Consider the following 14,607-nt stretch of genomic DNA (forward strand, 5'->3'; position numbering starts at 1 on the left):
GCAGTGGCTGTCTGGCAGGTATTGTATGAGATGGGCTTGCTCTGCCAGGCACAGTGTGAGGAGAAAGAACTTTTTAAAGCATCCTCTGACACAGAAATTATTGGAAAGACTCCAAGAGCAAATTGAAAAAGCAACAGCCGCCTTTATGCTGCAGGATTCCATTGTTTTAATATTGGGCCAACTATACCAAATAATACATCTACTGGAAACTCATGTTAGGGGAAAAATATGTTGGAAAGCAACTGAGGGGTCAGCTCAAAATCAGAGTGAATGAACTTGACATATCTATGCTGCTGCATGTCCCATTTTGTTCTTCTCTTCTTGTCAGCTTCCATTTCTTAATTTATTTCTACTCTTTCCTCTTTTCCCTCTTTTTTTTTTTTTTTTTTTTCTAAACCATTTGTCTTGTCCTGGGCTAGTATTTTGACTGCCATTTGCCCTGAAAAATGCTGGGGCTGATAAATAACCTCTGCTTGCACAGAGAAATTCTGATATCCTGGTATTTCTGACATTGTGATCTGGTTTAAAATTCCAGGCTTGCACACAGACATGGTGCTTTTGGGGAAGTGCTGCTCTGGCGATAGAAGATGAGCAGCAGATAACAGGGATGACTTTGCCTACCTTCAGTGCCGTGTGATGCTGTGCTTCCCAAGCTGGCTTTGTTTGCTGGACTTAAGAATTTAGTTTGAAGACCAACTTTATCAGGAATGGGATGGAAGAAAAAGGCAGAGTTGTTACTGCAAGTGTAAATGTTATTTACAATGATTTCACTTAATAACATATCATGACACAGCTATCTGTTTATGGGGTTTGTGTTATATAAGAGCTAGTTCAGTCATTACAAAGTTATTAAAATTTGAGAGTTAAGGGTGATTTCTGGACCCAAAAGTTTGGGAAGCAGTTATTTATGAGCAGCTCAGTTGATACATTGGTGAAAGTGATTATGCTTTATTTTTATTGATGCTAAAAAAATGTTGTTCTGGTATAAAATATACACCATGAATACCAGGCATTGGAAACTACAACTCGTTTCAAAATATGTTTAACAGTCATCAGTAAATAATTGTGAAAGCCCAAATTCAAACAGATGTATTTAGATTTTCATCTTCCATCCACATCCCTGATTTCTGCTGAAATAATGGGCTGGGAATTTAGGTACTGCAATGTAGAGATTGATTAAAGAACTTTTAATTGTACTACTATGACTTTTTTTACTTCCTTCACTGACATTTTAGGGAGGTCTTATTTCATTTTCGTGATTATGAGTGTCCTGAAATATTGACTCCTTCCTACTCTGATGTGGATCTCTATAGTGAGACTTCAGGTTTTGAGCAATTATGGCTAAACTGTGAACTTAGTCTCTGAATATCCTGTATATTTAGATTTGCTTAGGTTGGGGAGTTTAGTTTGGCTGAATGTAGAGAGATGTTAGAGGATCAGTCATGAAATTCTCATCTGGCTCTGAAGTTCCCTGCAGTTTGGAGGGTGTTTGTATCTGGGATTGTGTTTTGTTTGGGCAGCGGTCCTGCTGATTGGAATCGCATAAGCTTGGCAGCAGAATGGAGGCATCCAGCCAGAGCAAACTCAAAGTACACAGGGTCTGAGAACAAAACGTTTCACATGAATTAAATTGTGAGGAAATAGAAATTCTTTAAACTTGTAAGAAAACAAGGCAATGTGAGCATCGTTACACAGGCAGCTGTGTCATCAGGGTAATTGTTTGGGAGTGGAAGTTTTATTTATGAAATCGTGATAGTTGTGTATTTTTAAGAGATATGTCTTACCACTGCAGGAAGAAGAATATTCCCTAATAAACTGGTATTAGAATAAGATGGAATAACTCTCAGTGCTTTCATGCAAAGATCCAGTAGCATCTTTGCTGAAAGGCTTTTTGACACTGCTGATTTCAGTTTCCTCTGTACCATGCACTGCAGCTGGGCTTGTCCTAAAAAGGTTCCCTGTATCCTCATTCTGCTTTTCTGTGTCTCCTTCCCTTCATTTATCCATTTTTTTTCTGTGTATTATAGGTTTTTCCATCAGAGCTTTATCCTTGACTCCCTTGTTACGTTCACTAATGGCAGAAGTTGTCCAAGAGAGGGTCTCTGTGCCTGGCAGCAAGCAGCATTGCTTGCAGCACGCTGGGTGCTGCCTCTCCTGGTACTTTCCTTTACCCAGTCTCATGCCTTGCTTGCTTTGATGCCATCTTCTGCTCGGTGTCCGTCATACAGATTTGAGCTTACCCTGGCAAATGAATATTACTCTTTTCTGTGCCAAAATACTCCCTGCTGCCCCTGTCTCTCTTCTGTGCGCTCTGGTGTGGGAGTGGTAGGAGCAGGGGGATGTGAGGGGGGAGATGGTGACAGGCACTGGTTCATGTGCAAGCATGCAGGGTGGCATTGGCCACGTGCATGGCTGGCAAAAGGTTTTTCTGTTTTTTTTGTGTGTGTGTGTTTTTGTAGCGTTTTTTTGGTTTTGGGGTGTTTGTTTTGTTTTGTTTTGTTTTGTTTTTTTTAAATCATGGCATTTTCCAGATGCTTTTTCCCAATATCCTTGTGGGTGCCATGCCCTCAGCACACTGAGATGTGCCAGGCTGTGCCATGGGCAGGCTACATCCAGAATGTGTCACAAGGTGCCTGCAGGCACATCTGTCCTAACTCTTGTGCCTGTTGCCATTTCTTAGCGGTCGAGAGATGTAAATTCAGACATAATTATCTGCTTTTTCACCTAAATAGCATCTGTTACCTGAAAGAGATTGAATGGATTTGGTTTGATAGGCTGGCAAAATAGAGCTCTTGACATGCTGGATGAGATACATTTTTAATAACCAGATTTCTGGAGTTTGATTGGTTTCAAGAAGATTACTTGGGATGGATCTGCTTGAGTATAAAGAGTCATGACATGATCTTGGATTTGTGCGTGCCAGTTGGTTTAGTGTTACAAAGCAGGCTGCTGATGGGATCATTTCTGATTTTGATAAGTGCTTCCATCCCCTCTGTAGAGGGTTTTATTGTAGTGTTCAGTACAATGTTTATATGAACTGCTAGTAAAGGATAAATAAATACGGCACAGTAAAGTTTAATATGGGGGAGGCAAAGTATTTAAACTGTATTAGCAATATTTGCTTAACAAGAAATGGATCAGATGTGACATGTATCTGTACTGGATAGCATTTGCTTTAAACAAAACAAAGTCTTGAAATGGATCAGTTTTCATATCTATCAGAATTCCTCTTTTGATGAAAAGCTAGAGACTTGGAGTGGGGTGATCCTCAGGTCACAGCTGTGCTCGTGTCAGTGATGGTGTAACCATACTGCTAAAGGACTACTGTTGCTGTCATCTCTGACCATGAGTAAGAGCAGAGTCTTGTATCTACAGACTAGATAAATTCATAGTCAAATTCCACTGGGGATTGGTGATAATGGATATTTGGACTTTCTCTTGCAGTTCATTGCACTTGGTTGTGTCTTTCCTTTCCAGAATTGCTGTGTCTTGCTGTGGGATGCTGTTGAAAAGTTTTGGTTTCATTCCAGAACTAAGTGGATCTCAAAGGTAGAGGAAGTACTTGCACTGAAGTGTGGGAGAGCCGAGCACACACACGACCAATGTGATCAGGCAATGCCCGTTTATTACAACTAAGAAAGCCCTTTTATAATGTTCTCCCGCACATGTAACATGCAGTACAAGTCCTCAAGATTGGACAGTTAACTTGGCCTGCACTTTAAACCTTCTTATGATTTGGATAAAAAGTGCCCCATCAGCCTTGCCAGGCACCTGCCTTGTGTAACTTCCTCGTCTGTCCCAACCCCTTCCGGGGGTTGTTTGTCTTGTCGAGTTTCTCCCCCCTCATTCAGGGTCACATCCTTATTGCATTCTTGCTCAGGCTGAGGCTCTTATCAGTCTTGTTCTCCCGTAGGATTGCTCACATGTCCATTCTCTCATAGAAAGTCCTCTTGAATCCCAACACTGAAGTAGTAAATTAGAGAGGTGGTTATTGAATTTGTTGGGGACTGATCTTTTGCTGATGCTCTAACATAGATTTCATCTGGGAATTCCTTTGTAGGTGCTGTAGAAGGATTATTTGCCCAGAGGATTGCTTGTCATCCTAGCAAACCCCTTTTTTGGAGGCTGTGAACTTGTAGAATAACTCTTCCACAAGTTAATATCTTATCATTTTGGGGTTTGCTCTCAGTGTGTGTCTCTGGCAAAATTTAGCCTAATACAGGTCATCTGGAAATGTGATGCCAGTTTATGCAGTCATGTGTTGGTTGTAATACTGACATTAAGAGAGAGCTGAGGGCTAAGGTGATGAAGACTTTTTTACGTTCACCTTGTTGCAACCCAGTTAACCTGTAAACTGTGTTCATTTTCTCATTCCCTGTTGAGAATTACAGATTTCAATGAGTTACAGTCCTCTCTTTCTTAACATTTAGTTTTATATTCATGTCTAACCCTTTCTTAAATTTATTGAATTTGAATCTTTATTTCCATCATGAAAATGAAAAGATCCACTAGCCCAGGCTTGGCTGCTGAGTGTTTAAGATTGTGAACAGCAGTGGCTGTTTAGTTAAGACTTGAAGATGAATAGCTGTGCAGAAGTGTTAAGCATTACTATTAGAAATTATCAGTGCATACTTTTCTCCTCCAAGGCATGTTAAATTGTATAGAGTTACAGTTGTTTTCTCCAAGACATTTGGCCCAAGCTGTTTGCTGACAAACTAAACCAAAACCCAAATGCCGCTAATTTTTAGTTTTAACAGCAACAGAAATCATGCTTGGACTAAATACATAGCCTCTAAAATTTGCAAATTTAATGTTATGAAATAGTTAATCTAGAGGTAACATGTGAGTGTTGAGCTGATAACAAAATTTATGTTGAAAGCAATTTAGAAGTTCTGCATTTTTGTGTTCAATTAACCTGTAGCTAAGAGGGTTAGTGATGACATGGTTTTCACTGAAATAGAGAGCACTTTGAAGGTCACCAAGGAGGCACATATACATTGTACCTCTGTAGTGACAGTCTTGGCCTGCTGTGGATTTGGACTACCAGTTATACACCCTTCAATTTTCTTCTATAGGGGAAAGGATGCCATTAAGACCTGTAAACTAAGCAAAAGAAAATGATGGAACTTGAATCCTTGAATAAGCAAAACTATGGTTTTGTATTAAGATAATTTTCCAATGTTTTTAGAGGCAGGGTTACTTAAATTTTACTCTGAATCATTTCAGATTCAGCAAATAGGGAAATACAATGCTAATTACAACTTCATTCTTTCTTTGGCACTTAAGGTATTTTGTTTGCTCAAGGAATTTTAAAACTTGCTGCCAATTCCTTACTGTTATGTTGCTCCTTGCATTTCTTCAAACGTAAAGTCTGTATTGGTATCACCATCTAAATGGATAAAGGATGAATGATGTGCAGTTTTGAGCAGTAGTTGTAGTCATGACAGTTAAGAATATCTTCTTTTGATGATTTTCAGTGTAAGAAATGAACCTAGTGGTTCTGGCACTTGGAATATGAATGGCATAATGTTCCCTGAACCTTTATTCACTGAATTGCCAAAGTCATGCTTTTCAAGAACTTTGTGAACTTAAAGCACTTTAAAGAAATATTCTGGGTTCACAGCAGTGGAGAACTAATGCCTCTTCTCAAAAAATACATTGGCTACTGTTATAGGTCAGCATTTGCCAACAGTTTCCGCAGGAGATGCCAGTTTGGAGTGGAAGCTAAGAAATAGGTTCAGTGAAGCACTTTATCCTGTTCTTGGCTTAAAGCACATGAATAATCCCATTGACTACCCACGTGTGCTTTACTGGGACTGCTCACATAGTGAAAGTTAGGCGTGTGTTTAAATGACTTGCTTATTTGGGGGCTCACTGCGTGATGTCTCCTGGCAGATTTTCTTATGGCAGCCATCATATGACCTGTGTGCAGAGTCTACGCTAGCCATGCAGTCTGAAGCAAAAGGCTATTACTGTGTCCGCCCACAATTCGTCCTGCACTTCTCTGGCAACTAATTATCTGTTTGCTGCCAATTGTGCTCTAGTGTTTTTGGCACCCAACTGCTCCAACTTGCTGCTCATGCAAGTATTGAATTGCCTTTGTAAGGCAGAGTCTAGTCTTTTCCTTGTTTAAGCTGTATACGTGGTTGTTACAACATGAAAAAAAGTAGATCATTGTCATAATTTTCTTCATTTTGGTCAAATTGTGCTGTCAGTAAAGTTGATAGAGATGCTGACAGAGGAGAAAACCATTTTGGAGGTCCACGCTCAGTACTCGGAGGGGCTAAATGCATTCTTTTCGTCTATGGAGTATCTAGTGGAAGAACCATTCTTTATTTGAGAACCTCTGTAAACAGATCATCTGTGGAAACAGAGCTCTTTCACCACATGATGAGGGAGAAGCTAAATGCTAGGATAGGATAGGATCTTCAACCTGATATTTCACAACCATTATCTCTGGTTTGATCCAAATTTGCCCCACTAGCTAAATAGTAAAACTTCAGGTTATAAATACATATAGGTAAGTTTTCCACCGCTGCCTTCCTCTCCCATCCCCTGCACGCACAAAGGCAGCGGATGACCTTGGAGACAGCATTTCCTCATGCTTGAAAAGGGGCCGGGAATCATTGTCACCTGCGCACAGCAGGTCTCCAGCTCCCTCTCCCTTCTGCATGCAGAAATACCACCTGTGCAGAAAGTTTGCAGACTTAGAGCTTATATGTAAAAGCAAGTCAAGCTAATAGAACTACAGTTGTAGACAGCAGTTAGTTAATGGGACTAGCAAGCCCAGCGCTGCAGTTGGTAATCAGTGGTGCTCCTTCAAACTCAGGATCTCAGACATTGAGTTTGCTTTACACTTGTCATTGCTGGTTATCTGTTGTTTAGATTTTGCTAACAATTTAACCAGAGAAGCCTAGTAAACTCCAAACAGAAGGCTCTTAATTGCAACTGAAAGGTAAAATGAAGTAGGTTTTCTCAGTAAGCTTAGTAATGCTAGCTGGAAAATTGCTCTGTTATCTTCAGAAACGTGTCAAAGAATATTCTTTAATGTATAATTATCTTAAATGGAGTACTCTTTTGCTGGAGCTGTGTTTGGGAGAGTAAATGGGATAACATGTAATGTCAGCCAGATGAAAAATAATATGAGAAGGTTTCTTCACTGGGATGGAAACTTGAATGCTTGAACAAACAGCACGGAGGCCCTAAAGTATTGCTGTAATAGGCTGCAACTTCACACGTGAGATAGGAAAGCAAGTACTGTTTTCACAAACTGGTAGCGTTTAGGCCTCGAATATGCTTATGAAAGTATTTAAGGTGCTGCAGATCCAGTATCATAACAATTATTAGATCTAAACATTGATAAGCTAAGGACTAAACTGTTTTAGAACTGTATTAACAGGCTTTCAGTTAGCCAATGATAAAGTATTTATGAATTAATTAGGAAATTTATTTCCAAGAAATTCTCATGCATTTTCAATAGAATACTTGAATCCACAAAAATCCATATGAAAACAGCATAGTATCTAAATAGTTGATTCATTCCCTGTGTATGAATAAAATGTTTAACAGGCACTCTCCTCACTTAGAGCACAGGACTGAAAAGCAAGGACCTGAGCTGATTTTCTAGCTCTGATAGGCTTCTTATACAGGTCTGGGAAATCACTTAGCATCTCTTTCTGCCAGCCAGACCCTGTAATGTTTGTCTGCCTTGCAGAGGTGGAGATGAGACTGAGGAAAGGGGTGATTGCAAGTTAAGAATCTCCTATCAAAAGTTAAAACAAAATAGTTTTGGTTTTGATGTAAGTAATCTGGAGTAATTGCACATATGTCTAATAACTGCTGATTTATAAGAGTCGTTATGAAGCTTTAATAAACACGTATGTCTTCAGACAATGCTGCAGTATCTGGGAATACTACATTGATTTGCTTCATACCTGTATATTCCCCCTTAGATATGTAGTAGCAAGCCAAAATATTCGGTTTCTCAAATGAACTCAGTTCAGAGAAACATCTAATATTGAAAAATTTCTCTGACTCCCTGATTCCACAAAATTGATTTGGAAAAATTTCAAGGATTGGCTTTCTTCACTCTAAGCAATTGCTGAGAAACTTTTCATTCAATATTACTGTCTGCTTGGATAGTTCTTCACCCAAGCCTCAGGAGTTATTTCTTGTCATAGCAATTGACAAGTTTTGAATGACATCTATATTCCTTAGTACGTAGTGGCATTTACATTGGAGACTAGAGGAACTATTGCTTACAGAAGAAGAGAATTTAAAATTCACATGCTGAGGCATTCAGCTCTGTGGAAACAGTAGTATCTACACAGGTCAGTGGGATGAGATTTAAGTACAGAGGAAAGAAAACAAGAATGGATGAATCCACAGTTCTTTGAATGGTCTTTGATCCCCTGTCTTCCCTTCATATGGTCATTAGTAGAGGAACTGGGTCTGTGAACAGTTTTTGTAGCCTCGGAGTGATCAGAGGTTGATTTTAGACCCTTTTTGGGACATACATGGGTTTTAGTGAATCCTTCTATGTTGTGTGTGTATATCTTTTAAATTAAAAGCAATCTTCACATTTTTAATAGTAATAATGAATGTTCATTGTCTTAAGTTGTAAAGCTTGTTAACTCTCCCCATGGAAACTGAACAGCAAGTGAAACATGCAGACACATCCAACTATTAATTCTCATTTTTCTGCACTAGAACTGGAGATAATTGTTCTTCTTTCTCTGTTTAGCACTTTCAGACCATGTTAAAGACTAAGTTGAATGTCTTAACTCTTCGGAAAGAGCCTCTCCCAACAGTGATCTTTCACGAACCAGAAGCCATTGAGCTGTGCACCACAACTCCCCTCATGAAGACTCGGACTCACACTGGATGCAAGGTACTTCAGAGTATAAACTTAAGGAACAAGACTGCTGTGGAGGTGTCCCATGTATGTGTGAGGACTCTAAAGAGCCCAAAGTAACCAACATGGTCATGGTTGTTGTTCTGGAAACCACATTAACTGCTTCTATTACTATAAAGTTTCTAAATGAAAAATGTCATTGGGTATTTCTGACCAGAAATTTTGGGCTTCAGAGAAAAAAAAAGGTTTTGGGTAGTGTGGCATGATGCACATTATGGAGAATTTCTAATAGCCTGCAATGAACATCACTCATTGTAAATGCTGCCACTGTTTCTGCAACTGCTAGTGCTGAGATGGGAGATGAAGGGCCAAATGCTGTGTAATTTCATTTAGCAGTCTGTACTAACAGAGGTATATACCTACTGAAATAGTGTTGCAGCTTAAAACTCCAGGTTAGTTTGCTGTTTTGTTTTTGTGTTTTAAAAGAGACCAAACAAAGGGGGCTGGGAGGAGTCTTGGATCTTGATTTGGTTAAGCAACAAGATGAAATTGCCCCATTACATCAAAGCACAGCTTCTGAAAAAGCTGCTCTTCTTTAAAGAAGTTTAATGTCATAAGATCTTCAAGTGTGTTCTTCTGTGGTAAGAAACCATATAAAAATAGCAAACAAATCTGCTCTGTTTTCATCTTCTATTGGAACAGTTTTCCTTGTTTGCAGAGCGCACCTAGCCTAGCAGAGCCATGGGCAGTCTTGCAGACTGAGCTGGGTACCTTGGTGCTTGGACTGAGTTTGACCTGTGCTGCCAGTCGGGGCTTGGCAGCCAAGTCCTCTTCACCCAGCCCAGCTGTCAGTTGTAGGGAATATCCACCTGCCCTCGAGTGTCTTGATGAAAATGGAGAGAACTAGGCTTTGGCCTCCACTGCTCCATAAAGGGTCAGCTCTAGAAGAGCCATTGCCTGATTCTACATTTACTGGATAAGGTCCCAAGTGCAGTTAAATGCCCTAATCCCTTCCACTGCCAGTGTGTATACAGACGTGTGTGTGCACACACTTTTCTTTGTTGGAGGACCTGATGTAAGTGAGATGGGGTTGGAAGAACACTTCCTGGTGTGTTCCTTTGCTTCTCTTGGCATACTGTATGAATGGCATGGGCTGTGGGCATGCCATGAAGGGCTTTGCTTGGGCACTTCCAGGTCTGGCACTTCCTCAGCAAAGTTTCTTCTTGAAGTGTCATTTTTGTTTGACTTTTTGCCTGTCAAATAGACTGCTGCTGGATGTTGAAGCAGTGCTGCCCAGTGCTGACGTAGGGGAATGCAGGGCAAGTGACCCTAATATGCTTTGTACAGTAGCTCATAGCATCTGCTCTTTCATGGTGATGTCTTTTGTCCTTTATGTTGACATCTAATGAATTTTTAGAGAATATTAGCTGTCGTAAAAATGGTTCACAAAGTATCTAGCTTTCACCCCTAGTGAGAGAGAGTTCAGACATAATAACGCTTTCTGAAATGTTTATCTCTGTGAATGTGCGTAGAATTTAAATGAACATTTTTGCTTAACCTATGGTCCTTCAACTGGAGAAGATGGATTGCAAAGAGATGTTGAACCTGTCAGTGAAGAGAATCTTATTCTATATTTAGAAATCTCTCTTATTTATTCATTTATTTTTCCTGCAATGTAACATAGTAGTGGTAACTAGGGAACATCTGCTGCAACAACACTCCCCTTTTTCTGCTTGTACTGTTTCTCCTTCTCCCCTTCCCCCTGTAGCTAGTCACCTCCTGCCAGTGCTGGAGTCTTATGATGGTGGTTTTGGGTGGTGGCCAGCCCCTCTTTAGATGATTCAGCAGTTCTGATTTTCAGTACCTACCTCGGGAAGATGATTCCACATTTATCTTGCTCCTATGGCTAAGAAATCCTCTCCAGTCCTTAACTGAAAGGCTCTGATTTTACCCAGGCTTTCTAGTCACAATTTCATTCTTTTTCCATTATCTTTTTTTCTGATTAAATGTATTCTTCTCTTATGGGGCTTGTATCCTCTGGCTGTTTATAGGTAATTAGCTTTCCTCTCCTCTTTCCCCTCTGATTATTAGTTTCTTGCTGAGTGATATGATAATAGTGTTGCCATCACAAAGGCAGTATTTTATAATACGAGTTTTTGCTCTGTGGGGTCTGATCTATCACTGTTATTCCAGGTGTAAGGGGGGAGATGCTGTGGTGTTGCAGGTACCACCGAGCATCTTCAGTTCTCAGACATGGGCTTTTCAGGCAAGAGCACAGCATCCTGTTTCTACTTTCTTTCATGAGTCACACTCTTTTGATCCTTAATCATTTTATTCCTCTTGACTGAAATCCCTCCAATTTTTCTGTGTAATCCCATTAATAAGATAGCATCATTCTTCTGACAGAGGCTCCAGACATCTAATTTTATTGCACAGTTTTAACATAAGCCTCAGCTGGCACCATCTTGTTACGGGGACTTGACACATGCAATTGCTTTTGCTGTTCAGAGGTCTAGACATTGGTTTTCTTGTGTGATTGCTCTTTTCCTTGTCCTTTCATCACAAGACAGGCTTCTCTTTTCTCTTTCATTTGGTGTTAGCTGCTGAATCTTGAAAGAATGAAACTTTTCTGCTGAGATCCAATCTCATTGTGTAATTGAATGGGATGGTTTTAAGAACAGCAGAGAAATGTCTTCCATGAGGTATTCTAGGGGGAACCTCCACAAAATCTGTAAAGTTTAAATAATTGAACAAATTCAGAGAGCTTCTCTTTCCTGCACAATTCCAGATCTGATGCAACTTTGTTGCCATTGTGTTTCCTAAAATACATTTTTTTAATTACAACAGATGGTTTTAAACTAATTTCTCCTGTTAGTGCACGTCTGCACTTGCCTGCTTAGGCTGGCTGTGCTGTTGCAGATCCTACTCTTCTAGACTCATGGGCATGATTTCACCAAACAGGGGAAATGGATAATATTTGCTTTGATTTGCAGCATAGAGCTTTACGTGCACATGTTTTGGAGCTTGTGGTGCTGGTTGCTCCATGACACGAGGTTGACTTGGAGGGTGTAGATCCCAAAGGGCACCTTCTTTCCCCGCTTCCCCTCCTTTCCCCACCAGTCCTGCTTGCAAATGGGAAGTGACAGCCCTGCACCCCGGGGTTGGACTGTTTCAGCCCTGCTTAGCAGATGGCCTAAAACAGAGCAGGATTTCTGGGTACAATAAAGCACTTGGACTTCGTTTTTTTCCTGGGGGGTTATATGCTTTTATCTGAGCCATGGTATACATTAGGTGAGAGGCAGATCTCTGGCCCTGGAGTATCCACAGCTTCTCATGCTCCTCCAACTGACACTGCTGGGCAAGGCAGTGGGGTGCAATGCCCAGAGGGTTGTCATCTCTGGCAGCCACAGTTGAGCACCCATGTGCATCCTGCCTCTTCCCTGCCACAGAGGGTGTTTGTGAATACTGGAGCACCAAGTGTTAAGGTCAGTAGCTGCTCTGAAGAATGAAAAAACCCAGCTGGATTACTGTATACCTGTAAATGGCAAGTCTTAGCTTAAGCTAAACCACCACCCATTGCTGGAGAAGAATAAAAAAGACTGAGAATGTCTCTTGTTCTTCCTACCTGGACCACATGTGCAATCACAGGTTCTTAATTTGCTTTTATTTAAAAAGAGCATGTTTCTCTGTACAGTCATGAGTGTGATTTAGATGTGTGTATATAAAACTGTGTCCATCCTTGATCAGATCCCAAAGATTTTGATAAGACTGTGGCTATCCTGCTTGTAGGTCTTTCATGTCAAATGTTGTGCACTCTTGTGTTTCAGCTAGAAACCTCCTTTTCTCTTATCACAACACTAAGTACCACCTGATGGAAACTGAAGATCTAGAGTATCTCCAGAAAATAAGTGGCTCTTTATTCAGAAACGTACTCTTTCTTTGTGCCTTTTAACAGATTTTGTTTAAGTTCAGTGTGTTTTATTCTTACTTTATGTCCTAATTGGCTTACACTGATTCTAATATTTCTTGATTTCTGTCTCTTTGAGCTATGGTAGTGGCATGAAGAGAACTGCCTAAATGACTCTCTCTTCTGCTGTAGCTTTTCCAGGAACTGCTGCAGTAATGCAAAAGGACAGAGGTTAAAAATGCTGTGTGTAATTTTTGAAGTGGTGTCATAGGTTTAGGGTTGAGGGTTGGGTTTTTTTTTTTAAGTCTTTCTATTGGAAGACTCTTCAAAATGAAGTAAGTGCTGAATAATCCGTGGTTTGTTATATCCACCTGGATCAGGTGATCTTATTCCTTCAGTTCCCACCAGTGGACAAGTTTTTCTCAGCAGTCTGGGAGGCTGAGATGAGAGGAACATAAGCAGTGCAAATAATTGCATTACTAAATGGGAAAATATGTATTAATGTTATGGTGTTTGCAAGCATGAAACTCATTGCTTGCCTGTCTTACTGTATTGCATTGGTAAAATCATTAATTCAGGCTTTGTGGAAGGCATGATGTTGAAATTTCTCTGATGGTGTATCTTAGTTGAAGATTGACAAGTCTTGTTTAGCAATTTGTATAAATGGCATTAGAGTGGTACTGGTGTTTTAAAATCAAGCCTTTTACATATTGAGAGATTTTAAAAATAGCTAAGAAGTGATATAAATAAATGGAGCTTGGTCTTTCAGAACAGTTTAATTGCTTTACTCGCGAGGTAAAAAGAAAATGGTTCCTGTGCTAAGCTTGCTGCGGGGAGGTGATTGCAGCGGGGTTTATCCCGGGCCTGTATAGCAGGAAGGGCCATTGCCACAGATGGGCTTCCCTGGCAGTGTCAGCAGTGAGGCACCCAGCTTGACTGCTGCAACGCTGGGGCACACCTGCTGATGGTACATTTGTGTCAACCTGTTAACTGGGTCTGAGGTGTTTTCTGGGAGAGCTGGGCAGTGCCAAGGGCCTGCCTCTCTCTTCCTGCAGCTTGCTCTCCAGGTGCCGGTCTGTGCCCTTCCACCCAGAGCCATTGGGGCAGCCTGTTGCCCTTTGTTGCTGCTCCTGGCCTTACTGGCTGCTGACAAGTTTTTCACTTGCCCTTGTGTGTCTCTCCCATTTTTCTTCTTTTCTCAAAAGTAACTTTTACCATTAGAGACAATGTATACCATCAGCTGTGGGCCCTACTAGTAAATCTTTGTGCGCTTTGAGCAACAGGATTTCCACCATAATAGCAGAGACTAGAACTTAGTCTGCAAGGGAAAAGCTCATAATAAGTTTATAGGACGAATAGTGAGTAATATTGATCATGATCCGATTATGATCCATAGAAATAAAATGTTTCTCATTGGGATATTTATTAAATAAATAAAACATTGTCTTAAAACTGTCCTGCTAGGCCTGATTCTAATTCCTTGTATAAGAGAGTCATTTAGGTATGATGTCTGCTCAGATATTACTGCCTGTTTTTAGTTTTTCTGCCTTGCTGATTTTGATTGCAAAGGCCTTGCAGCAGGACTGTCTCTTACCACATGCTTGCAAAATACCCCACTTCTACTCTACCCTAGATGCCTCTGTAGAAGATGCTGCGTTGCTGCTTTTATTGGTCGTTGCACTTAAAAAATTTAAATTGTTGTTCTTTGGTTGTTTGGGGCTTTTTTTTCCCTCTAGTTCAGACCTTCCCAAGTTGTTTTGCCCAGCATTTTTGTCCTTTGCAACCTCTGCCACTTCTATCCCATCCTAATTAGCTCAGCCATGGCAGTGGCCCAATAAATTATTAC

At 40.5% G+C, this 14,607-nt stretch overlaps 1 protein-coding gene across 1 annotated transcript in view; it reads left to right on the plus strand.

Moving 5' to 3' along the window:
• The window catches only part of PID1 (phosphotyrosine interaction domain containing 1), an 86,820-nt gene that overhangs the window by 22,703 nt on the left and 49,510 nt on the right, over window positions 1–14,607 (plus strand). The window contains exon 2 of the mRNA XM_026855242.1: window positions 8,744–8,890. Coding sequence (XP_026711043.1) covers window positions 8,756–8,890 — 135 coding nt within the window. The 5' untranslated portion in view covers window positions 8,744–8,755. The remainder of the gene's footprint in view (window positions 1–8,743; window positions 8,891–14,607) is intronic.

Source organism: Athene cunicularia (assembly GCF_003259725.1).
Source record: "Athene cunicularia isolate RWA chromosome 9 unlocalized genomic scaffold, athCun1 chr9_part1, whole genome shotgun sequence".
Lineage (NCBI taxonomy): Eukaryota > Metazoa > Chordata > Aves > Strigiformes > Strigidae > Athene > Athene cunicularia.